The sequence below is a fragment of the Spea bombifrons genome, chromosome 1, assembly GCF_027358695.1.
Source record: "Spea bombifrons isolate aSpeBom1 chromosome 1, aSpeBom1.2.pri, whole genome shotgun sequence".
Classification (NCBI taxonomy): Eukaryota; Metazoa; Chordata; class Amphibia; order Anura; family Pelobatidae; genus Spea; species Spea bombifrons.
Window position 1 is genome coordinate 126,845,595 of NC_071087.1, and position 22,459 is coordinate 126,868,053.

At 40.2% G+C, this 22,459-nt stretch overlaps 2 protein-coding genes across 3 annotated transcripts in view; one reads left to right on the forward strand and one right to left on the reverse strand.

Moving 5' to 3' along the window:
* The first annotated feature begins 2,870 nt into the window (after positions 1 to 2,870).
* TRAFD1 (TRAF-type zinc finger domain containing 1) lies at positions 2,871 to 14,470 on the forward strand. The gene is made up of 12 exons (XM_053473217.1): positions 2,871 to 3,002; positions 5,977 to 6,024; positions 8,428 to 8,563; positions 8,760 to 8,813; positions 9,339 to 9,720; positions 9,939 to 10,241; positions 10,528 to 10,598; positions 11,325 to 11,546; positions 12,541 to 12,673; positions 13,205 to 13,463; positions 13,963 to 14,017; positions 14,299 to 14,470. The coding sequence occupies exons 2-12, from the start codon at positions 5,981 to 5,983 to the stop codon at positions 14,344 to 14,346; spliced, it is 1,707 nt and encodes a 568-aa protein (XP_053329192.1). The 5' UTR covers positions 2,871 to 3,002; positions 5,977 to 5,980; the 3' UTR covers positions 14,347 to 14,470.
* Positions 14,471 to 18,911: 4,441 nt separating this feature from the next.
* Positions 18,912 to 22,459, reverse strand: part of HECTD4 (HECT domain E3 ubiquitin protein ligase 4) — a 70,479-nt gene continuing 66,931 nt past the window's right edge. For both annotated transcript variants that reach the window (XM_053473168.1, XM_053473162.1), the window contains exons 71-76: positions 22,049 to 22,152; positions 21,069 to 21,290; positions 20,812 to 20,978; positions 20,169 to 20,364; positions 19,627 to 19,849; positions 18,912 to 19,181 (exon numbers count right to left, since the gene is read on the reverse strand). In XM_053473168.1, the coding sequence (XP_053329143.1) occupies positions 19,045 to 19,181; positions 19,627 to 19,849; positions 20,169 to 20,364; positions 20,812 to 20,978; positions 21,069 to 21,290; positions 22,049 to 22,152 (1,049 nt within the window). In that variant the 3' untranslated portion in view covers positions 18,912 to 19,044. The remainder of the gene's footprint in view (positions 19,182 to 19,626; positions 19,850 to 20,168; positions 20,365 to 20,811; positions 20,979 to 21,068; positions 21,291 to 22,048; positions 22,153 to 22,459) is intronic.

Sequence of the window (22,459 nt, forward strand, 5' to 3'; positions counted from 1 at the left end):
AGTATCTGCGAAAAGGCCGCCAATTCGGTTCATACGTATTATTATGCTGCACCTCCGATTTTAGCTACTGTTCTTAACCGTTAGCTTGCGGTACCTTTATACATACGCTCCATTGGGATTTTTATTTCCTTACATTTACAGATCATCGCCTATGCTGACTGGGAAGGCAGCCCTTCTAGGGACCAACACTACCTCTCACCCTTTCTCTGTGCCTTATGTTTGTCACCCCATTCCCTCAAGACTGTAAGCTTGCGAGCCGGGCTCTCTCCACCTAATGTATCAGTTTGTCTTAGTCTGTCAATTCTTGTCTTGCCAGACCCCTTGAATATATGTATTGTATTAAGCGCTGCGTGAAGTGTTGGCGCTATATAAATAAAAGATAATAATAATAATAAACTGGCCAAGGACCCCTTGTGAGGGAAGAGTGAAGGGAGCTGCCCTGGCTCAGCAACCCCCATAAATATATCTTAGAACTTAAATGTTTGGCTTAGTACAGAGGAAGGACTGGTTGGCGGGAAGACAAGAGAGAAGGGTAATATTAGTGACTTTAAGGTTGAAAAAAGACACCAAGTTCAACTCTTTTTAATTTGTATCCTACTTCTACACAAGGTAAACATTAAAAGAGAAAGGAAAGAACCCGGAAAAGAAAACAGTAAGGAAAAAGAGAGGGAAGGAAGAAATTGAGAAAGATGAGAGAAAAAGGAGAGCAAAGATTAGCAAAATGAAAGGAGAGAAAACCTTTTTTGGTAACAAAGACCATCTCCACAGCCTACAAATCTATAGCGCATGCACATACTGTAGCTTACAGCCAAATCAAACATGTACGCTCCCTCCTCACTCACTGAATGTCTTCCCTCCTCATGTGTGTAACATGTGCACTCCAGAGCCCTTCTAAGTCTAGCAATCAGCTACTTTCCCATGTCTAAACCGCTCACTCAGAATATGGACTGACATGGCCACCAGCCCAGTGTTTTCTGAGACAAAAATATGTAAGCCTACAACCCAAGAGTTAGCTACTTATTCCCTCAAAACAGGGCAATAGAACAGTGCACCCAAAAATTGCCCCACAAAAAACAGGACTGTTGGGTGGTATGGTGCCATAGACATCAACTCAACTGCTTTTATTGGCAGAGCCAGCAGAAGAAAGACTGCTCATCTTTATGTACCAGAATAAAGGTGATGTCCCACCTGCTCTGCTGAATTAACACTTTTGGTAACAAAATGCAGCATCAGAACCGCCATTTCTGGTATACTGCTGAATATAACTCTTATCATGTAAAATGTTGCCTGTTGATATTTTTCAAGGAATGCTTATCAACAGTTTTCATATTGCCTTTAAAGTATGAAACCTCCAGACGAACAAATCAAATGACATCTCTGCTAGGGCTTATTCACATGAACACATTAGAGAGCACACATTTATGTTTTGGGGTACAGCACCTGGTTAGGTTGCACCAGTCTCACCGGCTACACTTGCAAAGGAACATTGATTCAATGTAGCTAAGAATCACACAACTCGGCTCCATGAAATCAGTGTTACTTTGCAACAAGCGTTTTATAAGACTGTCCAGAGACAGCAGGCTGTCTCGCTGCTAGTCCATCCGGTGAGATCTCCAATTGCCATCTAGCAGTAAGGAGAGATACCCCATTCACTTATGTTTGAGGCTTTTCCCTTCTTCTGGATAAACAGCAATGTTGAACATAATCCACTAAAACCTTCATGACATTCCTTGCCGTCACAGAAAAAAGTAGCCCAAAAATCTATCATGACGGCGTGGAAACAGGTCACCGGAAACTGCCATTAATCCTCCCAGTGCCGGAGGTCTTGCACAATCAAGCAAGACTTCCAGTATGAATGGAGCACGGTGTTCTCAATAAACATGATGCTCCATTCATGAGTTTTGAGGACTGCTGATCGGTCAGAGATCGATCAGCAGCCACAGTAAAGTTTATAGATCAAGCAGCAGGCTGGATCTTTGTGAACAACAATTCCCGGAGCAGGGAGTGCCACGCTGCTGGTGTTTTTTCTGCAGTTATATGTAATCTGTGCAAATAATCCTAAAAAACACAGAAGGTTTGGTGACAAAAACAATGAAAATGAACGTTAGGGCTTCCTTTGCCAGGCATTGGTTGCATGATAAGTGTCCAAATGCTCCTAGTCATATACCCTGACTTACCTTCTCTGCAAAAATATGTACTTTTGTGGGGGGATTTTGAGCTGGTGGGCTACTAAACGGTCCCAAATGAGACAGGGGCCTCTCAAAATAAAATGTTCTGAAAATTTAAAGTAAAAATATTTAAAAAAGCATGTTGGATTCTATTTTAAATCGAAGACACTTACATTAATATGTTTTGTGGTATTTTGGTAAACTGAACAGGCTTGAGGCCCATTTTCATAGTAAAATATTAGCAAAAAATGTGTACTAAATGTTGGACTATACATTTTAAAATGGTATAAAACAAAAAGCTCTATAGCCTAAAAAGTCTCAGGTTTTTGGACACAAAACAACCTCAGCAAAGAAGGGGTTAATGTGCCTTTTTCCCAACCTATATCTATTACTTGTTGCACAAGATAGCAAATAGTTAATCATCCAGATTGAGGAGTTCTGCTACCGTCACTTGGTTGATATTATTACTGGCTGGGTTTCGCGGTACATCCCAGTGTAGCCATCTTTATTTATTTGAACCTAATTCATTAACAGAAAACCCATCCCGATTTACTCCATGTACTTCCTCATCCCAGAGAACGGCAATTGGCAGCTGGGCGATTACGTACATGCCCCTACGACCAATCAGCAGCAGGCAGCCGAGGAGGACGGCTTTGCTTTGATTGACAGCTGTTTTAGCGAATGGCGGGCTGGTTAATCCATCAAGCGCTCAGTATGAGGAAGTGACCCGCAGTCTGTTTGTCTCCCGAGTGTCACTGATTAGCGGTTTTCTTGTTGACAGCTGGTTACCGGGTGCAGCGTTTCCGTGATCCGAAGGCGACATATACCGAAAAGGTGAGTAACAGCATCTGACTCTCTAGTCCTAATCCCCGAGGTCCCTGATACAGGAAGAAGACTAGACAGTGGTCAGCGTTTGGCTGCCTGAGTGTGATGGGCTTTGCTGTTGTGTCCTAACAATATATTGTTTAAGATCACATTTATTATACATTCCGCTATAAATCGTGTTAACGATACCGAGTCTTTCTGAATACTCTGTATCTGTCATTAAAGTTATCCCATATCCCCCCCCCTAATATTTACCGGGTGGGAGCTACATGTGGAGCCCCTGAGATCCCGGTTTACTCCCGGCCGAGAGGATTTGCCTCCCCAAACAGATACAGAGCAGGGAACTTCATTTCCTTAGTCAATGAATCATTTAATTAAATGATAAAATATACGGTGTAATGTATAGCGTGACATTATTATTACTATTATTATTTTTAATTTACTTTTGGGTGTTTTTTAAAGATTAAAATATACATGCATTACGAACCCAACCATATATATGTAATGTATGGGAAGTAATGTAACATCGTGTCAATCAATTGACCTGCATTATTAATTATTATTATTATTATTATTATTCTTGACGCTCCTGTCATTTGCTACAGGCAGGTGGGCTTTCTGGTTGGGGAGAGTCATTCAGATCATACTTTAAAAATGAAATGGCCGTCTTTGTAGTGTCTACAAGCAGTCTTTGTTTCTTCTTTCCATACTGATTTGCTTAAATGAACTTTATCGTCCCCAAAATTGTATCTTTTTTTTTTATGTTTTATTGCCTGTTGGAGTTTCTTTTCCTGGAATCCATTGCATTTTACTTGGAGGATGTATTTCTCAGGTAGCAGAGTAAGAAAATGAAACTTATGTCTCTTTTCTTCCTCCTCCTCTGAAGCCGGAAGGCATTACACACTTCTTGCACATGCTCAGTAGCACATTCATGGTCACTGAAAGGGGGAGCCGATCACACAAACACACATGTAACAAACCTGTTTGGATTGCGTTTGTGTTTGGCTGCTGCTCCTCCCATTGATTTCCTGTAGAAGCAGCATATTGGGGTATGCTCCCTGCTTTCAGCCCCGGTGGCTGGGGAGGAGTTACATTACACAGGAGTCTCGCTTTCTAACTAAAGAACACCTGCACCTATCTGCGTGCGGTAAAATGCTTCGTAGTCCGTCCAGAACTGACTTCAGCAGCGTTTTAAAAGAGGACTGGAACACTTCTTTAATAATTTAGTGCTGGAGTAGGCCAGACTGCCAGCACAATATATAGCTCAGATGACGTTTTCACTGAAAAGGTTGGGTCTACGCCTCTCTGTTACTAGTATCCTGTTTATGCCTTGAATAATTTGATGTATAGATCAAATTCTGTGTCATGGCCTGGTATCCATCAAAACGCTATTTTTCTTTTCCTACCAGCTCCTCGTAATTTCCTGAGCACTTGAGTAGCATGTTATGGATTTAAGTTAGTCTCACAAAACTGTGTTATCTCACATTAAAGTAGGAGTGTTGCGTACAATAATTGTATGAAATCATTCCAACAGAATAGACTACACCTGATAGGTCACGCTATCCGTGTTTCCGAAATGATGATGATGTATCGTTACCATGTTTGTACTGGTAACGTGTTGAAACACGCGTGAATCGGTTTATAAGCTTTGCCGATGGGGGAAACAAGGTTTAGTGGGAAGAAGTTACTTTCTTATGAGGTTGTGTTTGCGAGATTAAAGACGGCGGCCAGCGGTGGATACTTAGCAAGTACGTTAATATTCACATTTTATCTGCACTAATACGCGTAATATAAGTTAATTTCTGCTCTACTGTGTACGTGAGTCATGGAACAATGAACATGACACTGGTTGTGTAATCTGCGTATTTATGCGGCTGTCTCATTGCACATTGGAGATGTATTGTAACCCGTGGAATGTATGTATGTACGGTAGTATGTATGTAGTATGTTTCTATTCTTAAGTGTAAGTATTAGTCACCGATGGGAGTGCCGAGTCATCCCTATTTTGAAGGCTGTGCCGTCATCCAGGGTGTGAGCTGCACTACGGCAGGGAGCTGTAATGATACTTCTGAATGGTGTTTTATACTCCGGCTACCTTAAAGAGACAGTCCAGTGGCGCTATACTGCCCATATCATAATAGTATTACCAGGGCTGGACTGGCGATGATGGGGTGGTCCTGTCACTTTAAGGCCGGCGGCTGCCGGATGGCGTAGGTGCATCTGATGGCTGGATATGCCCAGGCGCTCTCTAGGTTTCTATTCTCCCGGACGTATCCATCCTCAAGCCGAGGCACCCGGTCTGCGGCTGGTATGGCAGATCAGCTGCGTGTGTGGCTCTGTTGGCCAGTGGCCCGCTGGACACTTGCCAAGCGTTCCAGATGACCAGTCCAGACCAGAGTGTTACATGGAGCACGATATTTAACAGTAAAATAAAAAGACACACATACTTTTAGAGGCAGCTGCGGCTCCAGGGCAGGTCTGTTTTTTAGGCCAAGTGTGTGTGTGTGTGTGTGTGTGTGTGTATATATATATATATATATATATATATATAATCTACCACAAATGGTGTGTGTAAATGATATATACATACATATATATAATATCCCTTGTGAGAAATAGTGGATCCAGGAGTAGAGGCCCTTCTTGGGGATAAACATTGCAGTGTTTCTGATAACATTCGCGAGGAGGGACTGGGGGAATTGCCGCTGCTTCCAGATCTGTTTGTCGGCGACTCTTGATCAAATGTAATATGTCGGAAGGTTCTCCAGCGAATTATTAAAGGATTTCCACGTCACATTATTCCAGGATGTCCTTGTATGTTATAACCCAACCACGTTAAAAGTAACTCGCTTTCGATTTAACATAACGGAGGCAGGTTGTAGAAAGTGGTTTTAGTTTCTACTTCTGTTCTTCGCAGCTATCTCTAACATGCCTTGAAGCGATGCAACTGAAAGTCACTTTCTGCTTTCCTTTTTCGTTTTAGGGACATGGCTTCTGAGGGCGAGCAGGAGACAAGGCTGTGTGGGAACTGGTAAGTAAACGATCTCATACGTTCCTCGCTGTCCTCAATAACATATCCTTGGCTTTCTACCCCACGACTATAATTCTCATGATGATCGAGCTGACTGAACATCATCCCGCAGGAGTTAGATTCCAAACGTTAAGCGTTGCTTTGCTAAGGTTTGATCACCATGGGAGCTCAAATAAAACCCCCTATACCGTATTTGCTCGATAATAAGATGACCCCCCAAATCTGAATATTTAGGAAAAAAGAAAAAGCCTGAATATAAGACTACTCTATAGGAAAAAAGTTTTACTTGTAAATAATAATTCACATGTAAACTGTTTTCATAATGCATTTCTTGTGTTTATTTCCTTTTATTTGACACTCTGCCCCCCCATGCTCCAGACTCTAGTAGGGCAGCCGGAGAAGGTCTACATGATGCGTGTATACAACCTCCACTGCTATCCGGCACTTCAGCTGGGGTTTCTATGACTGAGCACCGAAAGGTCACATCACCCCTGCATTCTGTCATAGAACCCCCGGCGGGGCTTGTCTGCACACATCGACGACCACTGGCTGCCAGACGGGAGGGTCCAGGTTCCCTGCAGCGCTGCGGGGGATCTGGATCTTAGTCTTATAGTCAAACCTCTATTTGAGGTCGGATTATGAGACGCCCTTTGCTCTGAAAAAAACCTTGTCTTTTTTTCGCGCAAATACGGCTTTAAGTAACATTAAACATTGACAACTAGTCTCAACACCAGTGTGTCGTGCCGTGCACAGTAAAGATTTGTAGTATTTTAGAAAATGTTACTTGGCTGGTCACCGTATCAAAGTACCCCAATTTCAGAAAGTCCCATGCAATGCCTTCCCGGCTGTATTTCTTGTCATGTTACTGAATTAGCAGTACTCTTTTGAAGGTCTCCGTGCATTGATAATACTGCATGGGTTTCTTAACATAAAGTGGGTTTCCTAAAGGGATAGTACACTCCAGCCATCATATGCATTATAGTGTATATGATGGCTGGCGTGTCCCTTTAAAATAAAGAAGCATAGGTAAAATGTTTACGGCATGTTGAATAGCAAGATGTCTCGCTTATTTTTTCCTGCTACGTTTTTAGTTATCCTTTCTGGTATTCATTGATTCTGATGCAAAAGTGGTCTTACCAACAAACCTATGGGATGCTCATTTAGTTACTATAGTGATGAGATCTCTTCTTACACTTCAGAAATCATGCCCTATCATGGCACATGCTTAATAGTGATTCAGCTTTTTTTGTAATAAAAATGTTTATTATGCTCACTAATGTTGGAAATAAATGCAAATGAATGTTCTTGCTACGAGTGTGCATGGGTGTGAGCTGCGGACTGTTCTAATATCATATGAGATAGAGATATATAGATAGACACATGCTGTGTAAAAGACTTCGTATATTGTGGAGGTTTATTTATTATTAATGATTCCCTTGGCTGTGACTTGAGTTTTTCTCTTGAGGCCGTTTCTGAATTCTATACAGGTTAATCGCCACTCTTAAAGGAGCGGGGATCCAAACAAAAGAGATTCAGCAATGCAACGTTGTCCTATAGATAATAATACATAAATTCAAGGGGTATGGCAAGACTAGAATTGACAAATCGATACATTAGGTGGAGAGAGCCCTGCTCGCAAGCTTACAATCTTGAGATATTTAATTTTAAGGCACAATTTATATGTATAGTATATCTGGCAAAAAATCTATTTCAAGTTGCAGGATAATTGCAGTTATGTCTATTCTATATCTCAGAATCTGGTAGGAATCCAAGATATTTTTAGAAGCTGGAAGGTTTACATTTCCTTTAAGGAATAATCTTAAAAAGGAATCCTGGTAATGGTTGTTTCCATTCTTCAATTTGTAAGCAATAAGAGACGTTGTTTTAGATCTCTCCTCTTTGGTTACAAAGAAGTAGGTGAATTGGGTGCAGTGTAAATGTAATGGGGGGAAGTTAATGAGGGGACCGGAGGAGTTAATGATGGGATAAGAGAGAGACTGGAGGCCAGATCAGACACAAGGCTGGGAGCAAGGGAGTTAATACATACGTTACAGCAGTATAGCATGTCTTCTCCACTCAGCTCTGAAGTAGCATCTGTCTGAAGTAAGTTAAACTTGCTGTACTCAGACCAACTAATCCATAATGAAAATCGTTGATGACTATCTGTATTATCAATTTGGGCAATTTAGTTGTTTTCGTGTGTGTGTGTGTGTGTATATATGTATGTATGTAATATATATATATATATATATATATATATATATATATATATATATATATATATAGCCAATCTATACTTTTGCTAAAGTATACCCATAATATGAAATCCTAGTATTTCCCTTGAGATATATATATATATATATATATATATATATAATTTTACACGTTTCCTTTCTTTTCTAGTAAACGTGACATTCCATCGATTAACTTTACCATGCATGAGATTCACTGCAAGAGGAATATCAGTGTGTGCCGGAAATGCAAGGAGCCGTTCCCCACCAGTGACATGGAGGAGCACATGACCTCAGAACATGCCCCGGTACTCGCTCTCGCACACACTTACTCACGCTGTAGTGTATTATTTTTTCATTTAATTAAATGTATAATGCGCTAACGTTTCCCATGTTCCCTGTGTTATTGCCTACTATAAGCTGTTCTTCTGAAGTGGCTGGTTAGCGCACGGATTATCCAGTGGCTTCTTCTGCTCATACTGATCTTGTCTTCATCTTTTTCAGGTGACATGCAAGTGTAAAATGATCATGGAGAAGCGTGAATTGGAGGAACATGAGGTCAGAAAACACTTTCTGCTTTACTGTCTCAATAAGAACAGTGAGGAGTACTTTTAACAAGGGGCGAGGATTTATGCAATCAATGATTCACATAAATTGCTATTTATTAACTTTGTTCCGCTGTTTACTCATTCTTCAAACAATTTATTTTGTTTATAAACCATAATTGCCACCAGTCCTGCTGCTGTCGGATCACCCAGCCATTAGTGAAATATTTAAGCCATTCTAGCTTTTTCTGTAGCAAAGTACATGTATGTGAGACCCCATGTTCTGTGCCCCAGATTCCTACCCCATGTAGGAGGTTAGCGTGCCAGTGGCATGGCCAGGGGGCCACAGCATCCCTTTTTTCATTCCCATCACAAGTCTGAATGCACACTCCAAGTGCACAAGCATGCATGCATACCCAGACATTCTGAGTGGGCACCAAGTGGTGTTTCTTGAAGAGTTTCTTTGCCGAGAGGAACACGGAAGCCAACACGGTTGACCTAACTGATTTCTGTTTTATTTGTTTTTTTTGTCCTGTAGCACAGTGCCTGTCCTCTCCGCATGACTAAATGCCAATTCTGCGAGCTGGAACTTCAGTTTGCTAAGCTAGGTGACCACGAGGATTACTGCGGAGCTCGGACAGAGCGCTGTGACCAGTGTGAACGCAGCGTAATGACTAAGGATCTGAAGGATCACCCCAAGGTGTGCGGCAAGGAGACCGAGCCCAAGAAACCTACAGGGTTGCGGAACCAGCTGGATTACGATGGGACGGAGGATGATGGAGCCTGGTTTGAAAGCTGGAACAATCGAAACCCATTCAGGGAGAGCGGCCTCCGTGGACATGTGCCTAGTAGATTTTATGGCCGTTCTGTTTTAACGCAATCGCTGAAAAATGTTGATAGAGTAGCAGAGAAAAACAGAGGTGAGGGTTTTTTTATTATTTTTAAATCTGCCGCTTGTTCCATATGATTTAATCCAGGTTCAATACAAAACCATTTTTTGATCTGTTCTGTATCAGCGAGCAGTATGTGTCTTAACTTAAGCCATTTATTCTGTTCCAGAAAGCATATCTTATCTAACCAACTTGCGGGAAAAAAAGTTCCTTTTCTGACACCAAGTGCAATTTTTATTTATTTACAGTTACTGAGCAAAATCTGTCAAAAAATATCCCAGCAAAGCCACGCGAACAACACGGAGCAGGAGCATTTTCTGAGAGGCCTTTCCAAAACCACGGTCGTTCCAAAATGAATTCATTCCAATTCACGAGCTTTGAGAACGACGGCCGTTCTAGCCCCGACCCTGACCCTTTAGAATGCGATGATTTCTGGAAGCAGTTTCACTCAGAAGATATTGGAAAGACCAAGAATACCCGTGGCTGGATGGATGCCAGCCTTTTACCCAACAACGAAGCTGTACAATTTGATCCTTTCTCTATTCCTGACAGTAAGTAGCATTGAAGCCTATAGATCACAAGTGTTCGCTATGTAATGGATAATAGAAACGAGTCGCTGTGACCATTTATTGCATGAGTTTGGTCATTTTCTCACCCTTGTGCAATTTGCAAATCTGTTTCATTCATTGCATCAACACGTTTTATTACAACTGTAATTTTTTTTTTCTTTTAGATGCAAACAGTATATCTCTGCAAAATAATTTTGGATGATTAAATGTTTGTTCCGTAGTGGCCTGGGGTTTTTTATTTCTTGGCTGATATTTTGTCTCCCTGCAGCAAATGACATTCAGTTACCGTGTGAATTCTGTGAAGAGCTGTTTCCAGAACATGACCTTATTCTGCACCAAGTACGTTGATTGTCACACGTTGTTGGCTCTTTATTGAAAGTAATATTTTTATACCTTTCAATGATCTGTTTATTTTTTTTTGTTTTTTGTGCCATTTCTACCATATGATTTGATTCAACCACGACTCTTACATGAATAGCGGACCCACACAAACTTTAATATTCAAGTGTCCGGATTTTGGAAATAACTGTTTCGTGTAAAAAAAAAAAAAAAAAAAAAAAAAAAATCCCTAGGGGCTTTTGGACACAATATACAACCAGTTGGTCACCAATCCTGACAAAGGGATTGTTGCTCTTTTCACCAGCTTTGTCCTGCTTCTTATGACTGCACAGATAATATTTAACTGCAGAGAAACCCACCAAAATCTATTCAACTGTATCGCCTGATTCCCAAGGAGAGTCTCGGGTGCCAGGCAGTCCTCCGGACAGGGAACCAGTGGATAGCCGTACACGTCTACGCTACTTAATTCATGGCGTATAGAACATCCAGGTTTAACCGGTGAACCTAGCCTAGTCTATTAGTCTTATAATGCTGCCTGTGGTAAACAATAGAATGGCTCAGTCTTAATCACATATTCTCAGGTATTTCTAGTAAGGTGTTCAAGAAACGAGCTACGCAGCCGACCCATGCGTTAAAGGATATGCAATATGGACATATCTTATACAGAATAGATGTGAAGGAAAGGTGGTTGTTTGGATTGCTGACTTTTTGTCTTTCTGTTTGCAGTCTGGTTGTAACACAAATCCGTTGATCTCTAATGGAAGATTCCCTCCCAGACCTGTGCAGGAGTTTAAAGAGGATCCTATTTTAGATTGGATGTCAAAGCCGAGTGTCCAGACTAAGAGGTCCTCTCCTTCTCCACTTCCTGTCCACCAGCCCCACAGCGTCTTCATCCCGTGTGAATTCTGCGGTGTGCTGATTGATGGAGAAATTCTGTTCCATCACCAGGTATGACCATTGTCACGGCAGTGTGTTGGGTAGTGTGTTGGCACGATATCTTCACCGTTATTTAGCATGGGAAGTCAGAAACTGCTCTTTCAACAGAACGCCATCCGACTTACTCATTCACCCGGTTTCTTTTAATAGTCTGTTTTGTCTCACGATTGTTTTCAGCTCTTCTCCGCTATCCCCATTCTATTTACTGAAGGTTTTCAGGAGCAAAGTTGGAAGTAAACCTTACTTGTGATCTAAACAATTTTGCTGCCACAATTTCCACAATACTTAATGTTTTTCAAGTAGCTCTGTGAAAATGTACATAATTTCCCCATAAAACATGACCAACAATTTAAACCAACATAGGCCAGTTCAAAAGATAATTTGCATCAGGAGAGGTTTTAGATTTGTTTTTCCTCTGTTTAAGAGAGGCTTGGGAATCGTTAATATTTAGATAGCTGAAAAGGGAATCGTTTAGTAGAAGAATGTTTTTATGTATCGCACATGTCAGGTTGCGTCAATTACCATAGCAACCAATTGACTTTGGTCTACTTTTAGCATGCGAAAATGTGTTTTTACAACTTCAAATCGACCATCCAAATCTTCTTGTATTGTCAAAATTAACTAGAATAGAACATGACGGGTAGGTGCAATTTTATGAAATGGTTGACTGCCCCCAAAGTACAAATGGCATATCCAACTTCCTTGAGGATGACGTTTGCTTCAGGTACTGGGTAACATTTTGTCGATGCATTGCTGCTCGATGTTTTATATTTATCTTGTGTTCCTCAATCTTAAAATGGCCTTTTATTTATGTACTTAAAATGCAATTTCATCTATTATATTTGCTAGCTGTCTGTGTGTATTATGCTGGCCTAGGAACCACTTTCGTTATATTTTGTCATAATCGCCTTGAACCGTCTGTTTCTAGATGTTGTCGAGTGTTATTGTTGAGAAGTAGGTCTTAATGTGAAGCTGGTGGGTTTAGAGAAAATGGTTTGTTTTGCAGGATCAGTGTGACATGTGTCCAAGTTCAGAAACCTTTCCTCCGGTTTCACCGCCCCCCCTTCCCGTTCCCGACAAAAACACAAAGGAGGAGACTGGATTTTTTGGAAAGCCTCCAACTGGCCTTTCTGTCAAAGGTAGGGAAACCAATGTATTATTGTCTTCTGTTTTTTTTTCTTGTGTGGTTGAATAATGAATATGTGCCTTGAGATTGTATTGTGTACTCCTCCAGCATTCAATGTTCATGATCTTGTATAATGGAACGGAGATGCAAAGCATGTTGTTGATAATACTTTCAAGCATAAGAGGTTTTGTGATGAAAATAAAATAACTTCATCATGAAAGTTGTGTTAAGTTCATCCAGTCTAGACCTAGAATTTTTTTGTGTGCCTGAACTGACTAGAAACAATCCCCTCTGTCCAGCGGCAGTAAAGCAGAGCTGTCTTCTCCTGTAGGATGTGATGTCTTGATGGTTAAATTCAGTGGCGAAGGTCCAAAGGCTTCCTCCCAGATGCTCCTCACACTACAAATAAAGAGGCTGTCATTAAATATTTGGTTAAATATAGATTACTGGAAGTCTTATGGCATACTCGATGTATTGCTTTGATCCCAAGTAATATTGTAGTGCTGTGAAATATATATTGTTAATATAATCCTGTCTTGTCCAGGAGATGTGGTGCCTTCCTTTAGAAATAACCAAAAGAAAGAAAACTCTACAGCACATCCTCGTTCATTGAGATCCCGCGGTCCAGAGGAGGATCGAAAATACCAACCCAAATCAACTAATGTTTCAAGGGCTGCGCCTCCTACGAGAAGATCAACTATAGAGGAAATTAGGAGAACAAACATGGAGGAGAATATGAGACTGAGCAGACGTCCGTGCAATGACTATGCTGATCCCCCGTTCTTTGGCAGTTCGTTGCGCAGGTAGATGGAGTGTATATATCGTTTGTCACAAACCCACTGATGTGTGTGCAGGTTTATGAAATGTCAGAGTAGGGTAAGTCTCAATGAAGCCCAGGGGTTGCAGAGAATATCTTGGTAAACTCAAGCATGGCAAAGTGAACAAAAAGTAGCTATTGCCATTGATCCAGGAGGGATTCTAGGGACTTTCTTTACCCACCCCGCCATCACAGACTATTCCAGCCTGTTACGTCATTACCAAGGGAGAGCATTCATTTCATTGCCAAATGATGCTGTATAATTATTGTCCGCATTTGAGTTCTACACCCAATTTGTTGACCCTATATTCTAGATGTTTTTTTTTTTACAAATATATGAAGTTTTTTGCAAAAAGTTTCCTAAAGTAAAATATTAACTAAAGAGTTGAAATTCCAGTGCTGATGTAAATGTAAATACAATTAGCTCTGTTTTGATGATTGGGGCTCTGTGACCTGTGTATAACCCGTCCTGTTGTCATTTTAAGGGATCCTGTGGTTTCAGCAGCTGCAAGCAACCTCAACCCAAGAAACAAGCCAAAGGTAGAACAAATGATTTCAAGCTCCGTAGTGTAAAAACCCTCACCAATGTGACTTATTTGGAGAAGCAGCTCTTTGTTTGAAACAAATGACTAGAAAAGTAAGGAATAGTGTTCTAGATCCCTAATTCCTTGTTGAGGAGGTTTCAACATTATCCGTGAGGAAGCATCTCAGTTTTAGTTTGTTCTGCTCTTTAAGATATGTTGCATTTAAAAACACATTAGTATAACTAACAAACAGTGTAAGAAAAAGCCCATTTTCAGTTTTTTTTCTTTCTTTTATAGACGAGGAACGTAAATACCAGGAGTGGAGATGTTCAAAAAGAAGAGTGAGTGACCGTGGGGGCTGCTCGTTATCCTCTGTTCCAAAGTACTGAATAACTACAAACTCCATTATACAATTCCATCACTTTAGCTTTGAGAGCCGTCGTGCTGATCGCCTCTCTAGCACAATACAGACATTTTCATTTTATAGTACTGAAAATTGAGGACTGTCTGATAGCTGGGTTTTGGAAATCTGTCACTGTATAGTTCTAAACACTGTTTTTATATGCTATTTTTGTATCTATATATTTCATAGGTGTATGCGTTTTCTTTATCTAAGGTGGGTAACCATTACATTCAGCCGGTTGTCATCTTACCTCCTGTATTGACTATGCAGTCTTTGTTTTAAGTGATGCTGAGCATCATGGGAATTGTAGTCTAAGAGAATATAGGTGCACACACGGCTCCAATGATTTGCAACCTGTTTTCATATATTTTGTTTGCTTGTCATATGTTTTTTTTCTCGTTTTTAAGGCAATACTTTGCGTTTAATATCAGGAGATTATAATCTTGATTTATATAAAGCAATTATGTAAAAAATAAATAAAATTAAAATCAGATGTATGTCAAGACTTTACTGCCTTCCCTGCTGGGGATTGGCAGTATTATCTTTTTTTATATATATATACATTGTTAAAGCGTTTATCCCCCCCCCCCAAACTATATATGGCCATATGAGAAATCTCACTGCATTACCATAGGACCAAAGCAGGCCTTCTCACATTTCTCACAATGTAGCCGATGCAGTGAGTTAATAATTTAGTGATTAACGCCTCTGAGCGTAAGAGGACAATTTGTATGATGCAGCGCTCTTTTCCATACATTGCCTTATTAATGGTGCTCAGTAGCCTTACGGTCACTGTACCAGATGCAACAATATATTCTACTGCCTTTAACTGCGTTCTTGTTTCTGTGTTCTTGTATTTGTTTATTTGCTCAGTAAATAAAATATGCATTTATCTGAATTTAAGTTTTTTAAAGTAGTTTCAAATAGCGATATAGCTTGATTAAAGCAGAAGCTGTTCTCATGCTGAATGCTGCACTTGACTTTTGTAAAAGCCCCCATTCGCCTTGCATAATCAAAATATAATGGTATTTGCACAACTGTTTTGTAGAATCACTAGCGATCAATAGCGGGAGCATTATGTAAAGCTAAACTGTACACATACAGCATCTAGTGGCTGAAATATTACAATGGATTTTGACATGTGTAACCCTAACAGTTAAGGAATTGATAACCATAAACTTGCCTGCTGCATTATGTACAGGAGAAGCGGCTGAAGCTACACCACAGATTTTGATAGCAGATTCAGATGTTTCCATTTCCATCCCGGATGTAAAGATTCCGACTGTTATTTCTTCTGGGGCTCAACTCAGGATGGCATTATGCATATCTCGTGTTTAACACACATGTTGTAGCTGGGAGGCTGTAACATGCATCTGCAACCCTCCTGATAATGTTAAACATCCTTACCTTATATCTAATATCTATGGGAGAACCTAATTACTTTATGCACTTACCTTCCGTTTGGGGTGCCATCTGCATATAGGTTGGTTTTGCAACCCAATCTATATCTCCTCTCCTGACCCTCCAGAATCAAATTAACATTTCTCACCCTGACTTACAACACCCTTATATCTTCATATCCAAATACACCCCTAACTCTTCGTTCCTCTCATGAATGTCTCTTATACAGTGATTACCTTTTTCCCCACTCCCGCATTCATGATTTTACCCCTTCTCTGGAATTACCTACCCCGTTCCATCAGAATTTCTCCCTTGTACATAAACTTCAAAAGCTCTCTTTTCGAGCGGTGCACAACCTTTCCTCCTAACACTCTCAACCAGCATCCTAATCGAGCCCTGTCCTACAGAGATCCAACCTCCTACAGATCATCCAGACCCAAACACTCATTCTCTCACTTCCCCCTCAACCACAAACTATATTGTAAGCTCCCAATAGCAGGACCCTCTTCTCCTTATGTAGCAGTTTGTGTGTGATTTTAAATGGTTACAGATTATAACAGCGAATCTGTAGGTGCTATATAAATAAATGTAGTGTCTTAGGGGGTGATATGGAAAAGATATTCTAGCTACGTTGTATCTGTTGGTTTTCCCATCTGCTCTAGTGGAGAGGAGCTGCTTATTTTAAAGTTGAAAACGGATAGCCAGGAATGACACTGAGTGATGGGGGTGTACGGTCAGGTGCTTTCACCACCACTCAACACGATACCAGACTATTGTCATCATGCATTATCCCCAGATAGATAGATGTTCTATGAATAGTGAATATAAGGAACACCAAGAAATCACATCAGCCTTCGGACATTCAAAATCAGGTGAGACTTTATTCTTACGACACTTCTTTCCTTTTTTAGTATGTTTCATTTACACAGCAGTGTGTTAAATACCAATACAGACAAAGGGAACAGCATCGAGTAAAAGGCTTTAATTGCAACCATAGATAACTTTAATATACAACTGTACAGCACACTTTTATGTTCAAAAATGTAGATAGTTGCACTTAAGCATATTACTTGCGTATTATATCAGAAGGGTAACACACCTCCTGCAGTGCCTATTTTGACCAGTGCCTTGTTTTTAGAAGGCAAGCGTAAAGCATATCAGCTGGATGTCTTGGTATCCATCACGATAAACAAGGTTCTCATTTGGGTATCCCACCCATTCAACTAAGAAGAAATTTTAAATGGAGCAATATTTTCTGCATGGAGGGTTCAACATCCATGGTCAACGCTACCAAAATGGAGCATATTCTTACTGTGTAGTTATTATGCAAGTCTTATGGATCATTCACTACATAAAAGGGGAAGTTACCTAAAAATACATAAATCACAAGAATAAAACAGTCTATATGCTATTTTTTAATAGCTTACCACTTCCAAGATATTTTTTATATTGCATTAGCACTTTTTTTTTTACCAGCATGCACTTTGTTTGGCTGGTCATTATGCATTTGTAATTTTTTACAACTGGAAACAAGAGCGATTAGGCGCTTATAAAAATGGCCGGTGGGTTGACTAATTACTAAAATTATTCTCAAAAACTGCCATTAAAAAACTAAATGTTGGATAATGTCGCTTTTTAAAGTAACATTAAACGTAAGTAGCGTTGGGTTTCTTTTAGCTTGATCATACTTGTTCACGACAGCTCGTAATCACTTTACATATTATGGAGTGATGCATATTTAAACAACCCTTTGATACATTTCACCTAAACACCGCAAAATAAGTCAAGCATGTCGTTAAAAAGAAAGCATTTCGATAACAATGGTGATTTAAAGGATCCTTAACCCTCTAAGTGCCACGGGGATAATAAATGTTATGTTATGCTTGTTATCACCTTTTATTTTCTGGTAGTATTTAATAAACTGTGTTCTCAAGGACCCCCCCCCCCCCCATCTTTGTTACTGTCCAACCGAGTGACTGCATAGTATTAAACGTAATGCTGGAAACCTCATTGGGAGAGTCAGAGCTGCTGACTTTACATTTCCCAAGCACAGGTCCTGTTGGATAGTTTCAAATATATTTTCAATTGTAATTAATGACCTGTTACACATGCAGTCGCTTCACTTAATGCGCTGCAACTTATTTCGGCAATACTAGATTACTCAGGGAAGTGCATACGATTTACAGACTATCATCCTAATCTGGTGATGTCCTCTTGCTCCTCAAGGAGGCTAGTACCTCTTCTTTCAAGGATGTTCTTTTGCGATTCTTTGTTTGTTTTTTTTTTTACAATGCATATATTATTTAAAAGAGATTGGAAATATCCTGTGCTTTTCATCATAGATCTTGCCTCAATAGTAGTCCTGCTCATCACACATGTATCAATGCATCTGCTCAGAGCCCTTTAGGTAAATACAGTGCATTCAAGTGCACCTTCTCAATCACTCTAATTCATAAGGCCACAATCATATTCAAGTTCTATACTGAATTCTGAACCCATTACAGCCTAAGTGACTCAAACTTAAACAAAAAAAGCAGTCAAAGCTATCATATAGAAAACTTAGTTTGCTTTGCCTTAAAATACAGACACAACGGCCTTCTTAGGAATCAGGTTTGGTTTGACTGCAAGCGTTCAGCATTTTTTCTTTTTTTTTTCTTTTTTTAATAATAATCTTTAACTTAAACAATACTTTCCAAAATAATTCAAATAAAAAATATAAGTAAAATGTCTTTTTTCACAGCTCCTTATCCAGTGTTTAGCATTTTTGTACTCTGGAAATAATTTATAATTAAATTATAAGGAAAGGTGTTAATATTTACATAAAACATACATTTCACGTGCATGTTCTGTTCCCAGTCAAAATATAAAATAACAGGAGGCATTTTTTAAATATATTTTCAGTAAACCCTGATGAACTGAAGAAGTCTGTAAGTCTCTCTTCCTTCGGGATTCGAGGGGAACAATAACTCATCTGCGCACACCAATCGCTACTAAAATTATTCTAACAAACTCACAAAAACAAGGCAAACAACCCACCAGAGATTTGACAAATACAAAAAAGATAAATGTTCAGGGTTGGACAGAACCTCCCCCCTCCAAAAAAATGAAAAGTCCAGGAATAAGCTCTCTCTATGTCCTGTCTGGCCAGCAAGTAATGTGCATTGCTTCTAAGCATCAGTGGGTCCCAACGGAGCTGCACGGAAGTGTCGCACGTTGTTGGGTTGTATGGATGGTTGCGATCAGCCACTGAGTGGGTCCTCCCTGTAATGAATGGCGTACCTCAACTTTTCCAACATTATCTCAAGAGAGGAGTATTGCGGAAGTTTTATCATGAACATGCAGGTCTCCACTCGGATGTATCTGGAGTCTGGAGAACCTGTACAGAGTTAACAAGAAGTCATTCCAAATTTCAAGACGGAAAGGAAAAAAAAAAAACACGATTGTACATAAAAGCATTAATGTTGGCGCGACAGAAAGCAAAAGCTTGTAATCTGAAGACTGGGGGGTTGTTGGTTTTAGCAAAACTACATTTGCTCATTTAAAACTACTTATGCTTTGTACTTTGTACTTTGGCTTGTCAATTAGTGTAATTGCTTTGAAAAGATTACATTTACAAGTTAATCTCGAGAAAGTAGCAGCATTATATAATCAATACCCTGCCCTAAAGTCATCATCTCCTTCTCCCCACACATCCTTCAAAGGCTGCCTGAAAGAACGAGCAACTCAACAATAGTCGAGAGGCAGAACCTGGTCAGGTCTAACAACATGATGTTTCTAGCTAACTCAAGGATGAAATACAAAAAAACAAAAAAAAACTATACCTGCTGCTCCATCAGGCGGTGCTATTTTCATAGGATAAGGCGGAACATGTGCGGTATCCGGCCCCCCGTCTTTACACGGACAGGTGAAGGGAATACGCTCCTGATTGCAGGCAAATTTGATGAACTTGCAAAGTTCTTCCTGAGTAAACATTTCCAGTGCGGACCAGAAAAACTCGATATGCTGATCTGTCTCCATCAGACCCACTTGATACATGGTGTGTGCCTGCAAAGGGCAGATGGAAAGGTTCTTTCCAGAGGTAGAGCTCATGTTCTTAACACACATCTCGCACTTTGTACCGTACATGATCTGCAGTGCTCGAGTATTTCACACTCACTCTGACATAAGCAAACTGACAGCCACAATTTCCATGTATGACATCTACTTAAAAGTAGAAACAAAATGCTAACCGGATGCAAAAGTAGGCATTGATGCAAGGGATTTAAAGCCTAATAAACTGAGCCCACCCCACCCCTGTGTCCTCTGTTACTAACCATATTTCAAGGGCACGCCATGTACTGTGACGTCTAGAAATCACCATTACCTTTAGGAACTCCAGATTGATGAATGGTAGTCCACATGTCCTGAGCTCCATCTCCAGCGCAGAAAGCGTGGTTAATAGCTGCAAGGGTATAATCGAGCCCAGACCAGCCCGAACAGCATTCATGCATTCCTGGTTTTTCAGTTCACGCATACGGAGGTTACGAATCCCTGCTGAGTAGATGTCCTTGTTTTCCCATCTGTAGAACAAATCCACCAACATATCTTCACGTTGCAATACAAACCCATTGTGAGCGGGTCTACCTACTGAAGGGGTGGACTTAGAAGGGTGTACTACTTGGTGCTCAGCACTTTACAGGATAAGGTGGGAGGCGTAATAAGTGTAGTCATGTAATCTGTGCAGTAGTTTAGACATTTTTATTGGATAGAAATAGGCAAAGGAGGTGATAATATAGTAAGTTGTAAAGTTAGCACAGGAGTGGTTCTTAAACCAGGCGTTTATCTCAATTTGAATAACAAAGGAGGAGACGGGAAAGGAAAAAGTTAAAATGGTTTTGTTTGCCATCAACTATTGGTCAGTATAGGAGATGCCACAAATGTTCAAGGACCTGCATATGATCGAACATAGTAAAGTTACTGCATTTCCATCTAAACGGTTATAAGGCAAAATAAATCTCTATACTTACACAACAGGAATGTGTCTTCCATTTGGACACAATTCAACTTCTTCCCCAGTCATGGTCATGTATGTAAACTTGCAGCATGGTTTGCTTGGAGAGTCAGGACTCTCTGTAGGAAGATGCTGAGAAGCAATTTCGGCGCACAGGGCTTCCAGCTCGACCTCGTCATTCACCTGGAACATCACACAACACAAGTAGAAGGTGTCAGCAGTTTGACTGTTAGGGTGGAAAATGCCAGAAAACAACTTGACAAGCATGCTTACATTTTCAAACTTTTTAATGTAGTTGTGGGTGAGGATGTCTGCTTCATAGAGGTCATCATCTGGGTCCAATGGTTCTCCTACAAGCATCTTCCAGAAGCAGGGGAGCAGGTCAAGAGGAAGGGGTACATCTGCTCTAATGGCGATACCCAGCAGCTGCCCAAAGAAGTGGAGGAGGAGTTCTTCTGCGTACGTGATGGGGCTCGGAGTCAGAAGGTATTTTCCCTGCAGAACATTATTAAACATCAGCAAGCTTCACAATTAGCATGTCTACAGATGATGTGGCCAAGAACAGTTTTCTCAAATACAAATCAAAATAAAAATATATTCTTTATGTTAACCAACAGGTCAAGGATTCCCCTGTCATCAAGTATTATTCACAGATCTCAATTTGTTTTTAGTCCCATCTGCCTAAAGGAACAGATGCGTTCACCAAGATAGAGCATATGATGGGCTAAACAAATAACCGTATAACATACCAATGCATGCATTGCACTTTTCACTTCAGAGTATTTATGTAATTAAGTAAAACAGAGCCTGGAGTAAAGTTGTTTTAATTAATATTTTCCATTCTTGTTTACAGAACACAGTAACATTATTTGCATGCCGTCAGAAAACATTCTATTATGCTGACCTCGGTAAACATTTTAAACTTATTTCTAATTTAAAAAAAAAAAACACTAGCCTTTCACATTTAATTACTAAAAGCGACCACATTCTGTCTAGTGTTCTACATAACAATACTTAAACTGAAGAACATGTGCCCCATGGGATACTTCTGGTGGTAGCAGGGGTTCTTCATTACCCTGCTAATTTTAGACAACAAACACTTAGTATAACATTGATGCCTTTAGGGACTTGTGTTGAAATTCAGGCTGACAAAACCTTAATCTAATGGTACTTGGCCAGAAAAAAGAAACTATAAAAGGTTGAAAACCACTGTTGAATATTAAGGGATGACTAATGTAAAGTACACAAAATACCTTATTTTTATTAACGGCAGAGCTGGGACACAGCAGCAGGAGAGACAGAGAGGAGCTCTGAAGTTCTTTACATACTTGCCACAGGAAATGACGGAATGAGCCACCTGTAAAGACACCACCACATAATATCAGACAGGACAATTTAGCATATGCCTTTGCAGTCAGGTATGTAACTAGAAACCACAGGGTCCCGATTTAAAAATGGCCCCGGGCCCCTCAACTTCAACTGGTCTGTGCCATGATTGCCCCCAAACAACCTGTCTGTGCCTTCTTTGCCCCCTCTTGGCACACATACGTAAACACACTTACTCATACTCACTCACACATACAAATTTATTCTAACACACGCTCTCTTACCCCACAAATCCAAACACACAATATTACACATCCATGCTCACACACACACACACA

Coding starts and splice junctions, on each gene's coding strand:
- TRAFD1 (XM_053473217.1), top strand. CDS start 5,981: ATGGCTTCTGAGGGCGAGCAGGAGACAAGGCTGTGTGGGAACTG. Junction 8,814..9,338: donor GTGAATTGGAGGAACATGAG/GTCAGAAAACAC, acceptor TTTGTCCTGTAG/CACAGTGCCTGTCCTCTCCG. Junction 13,464..13,962: donor TTTGGCAGTTCGTTGCGCAG/GTAGATGGAGTG, acceptor TGTCATTTTAAG/GGATCCTGTGGTTTCAGCAG.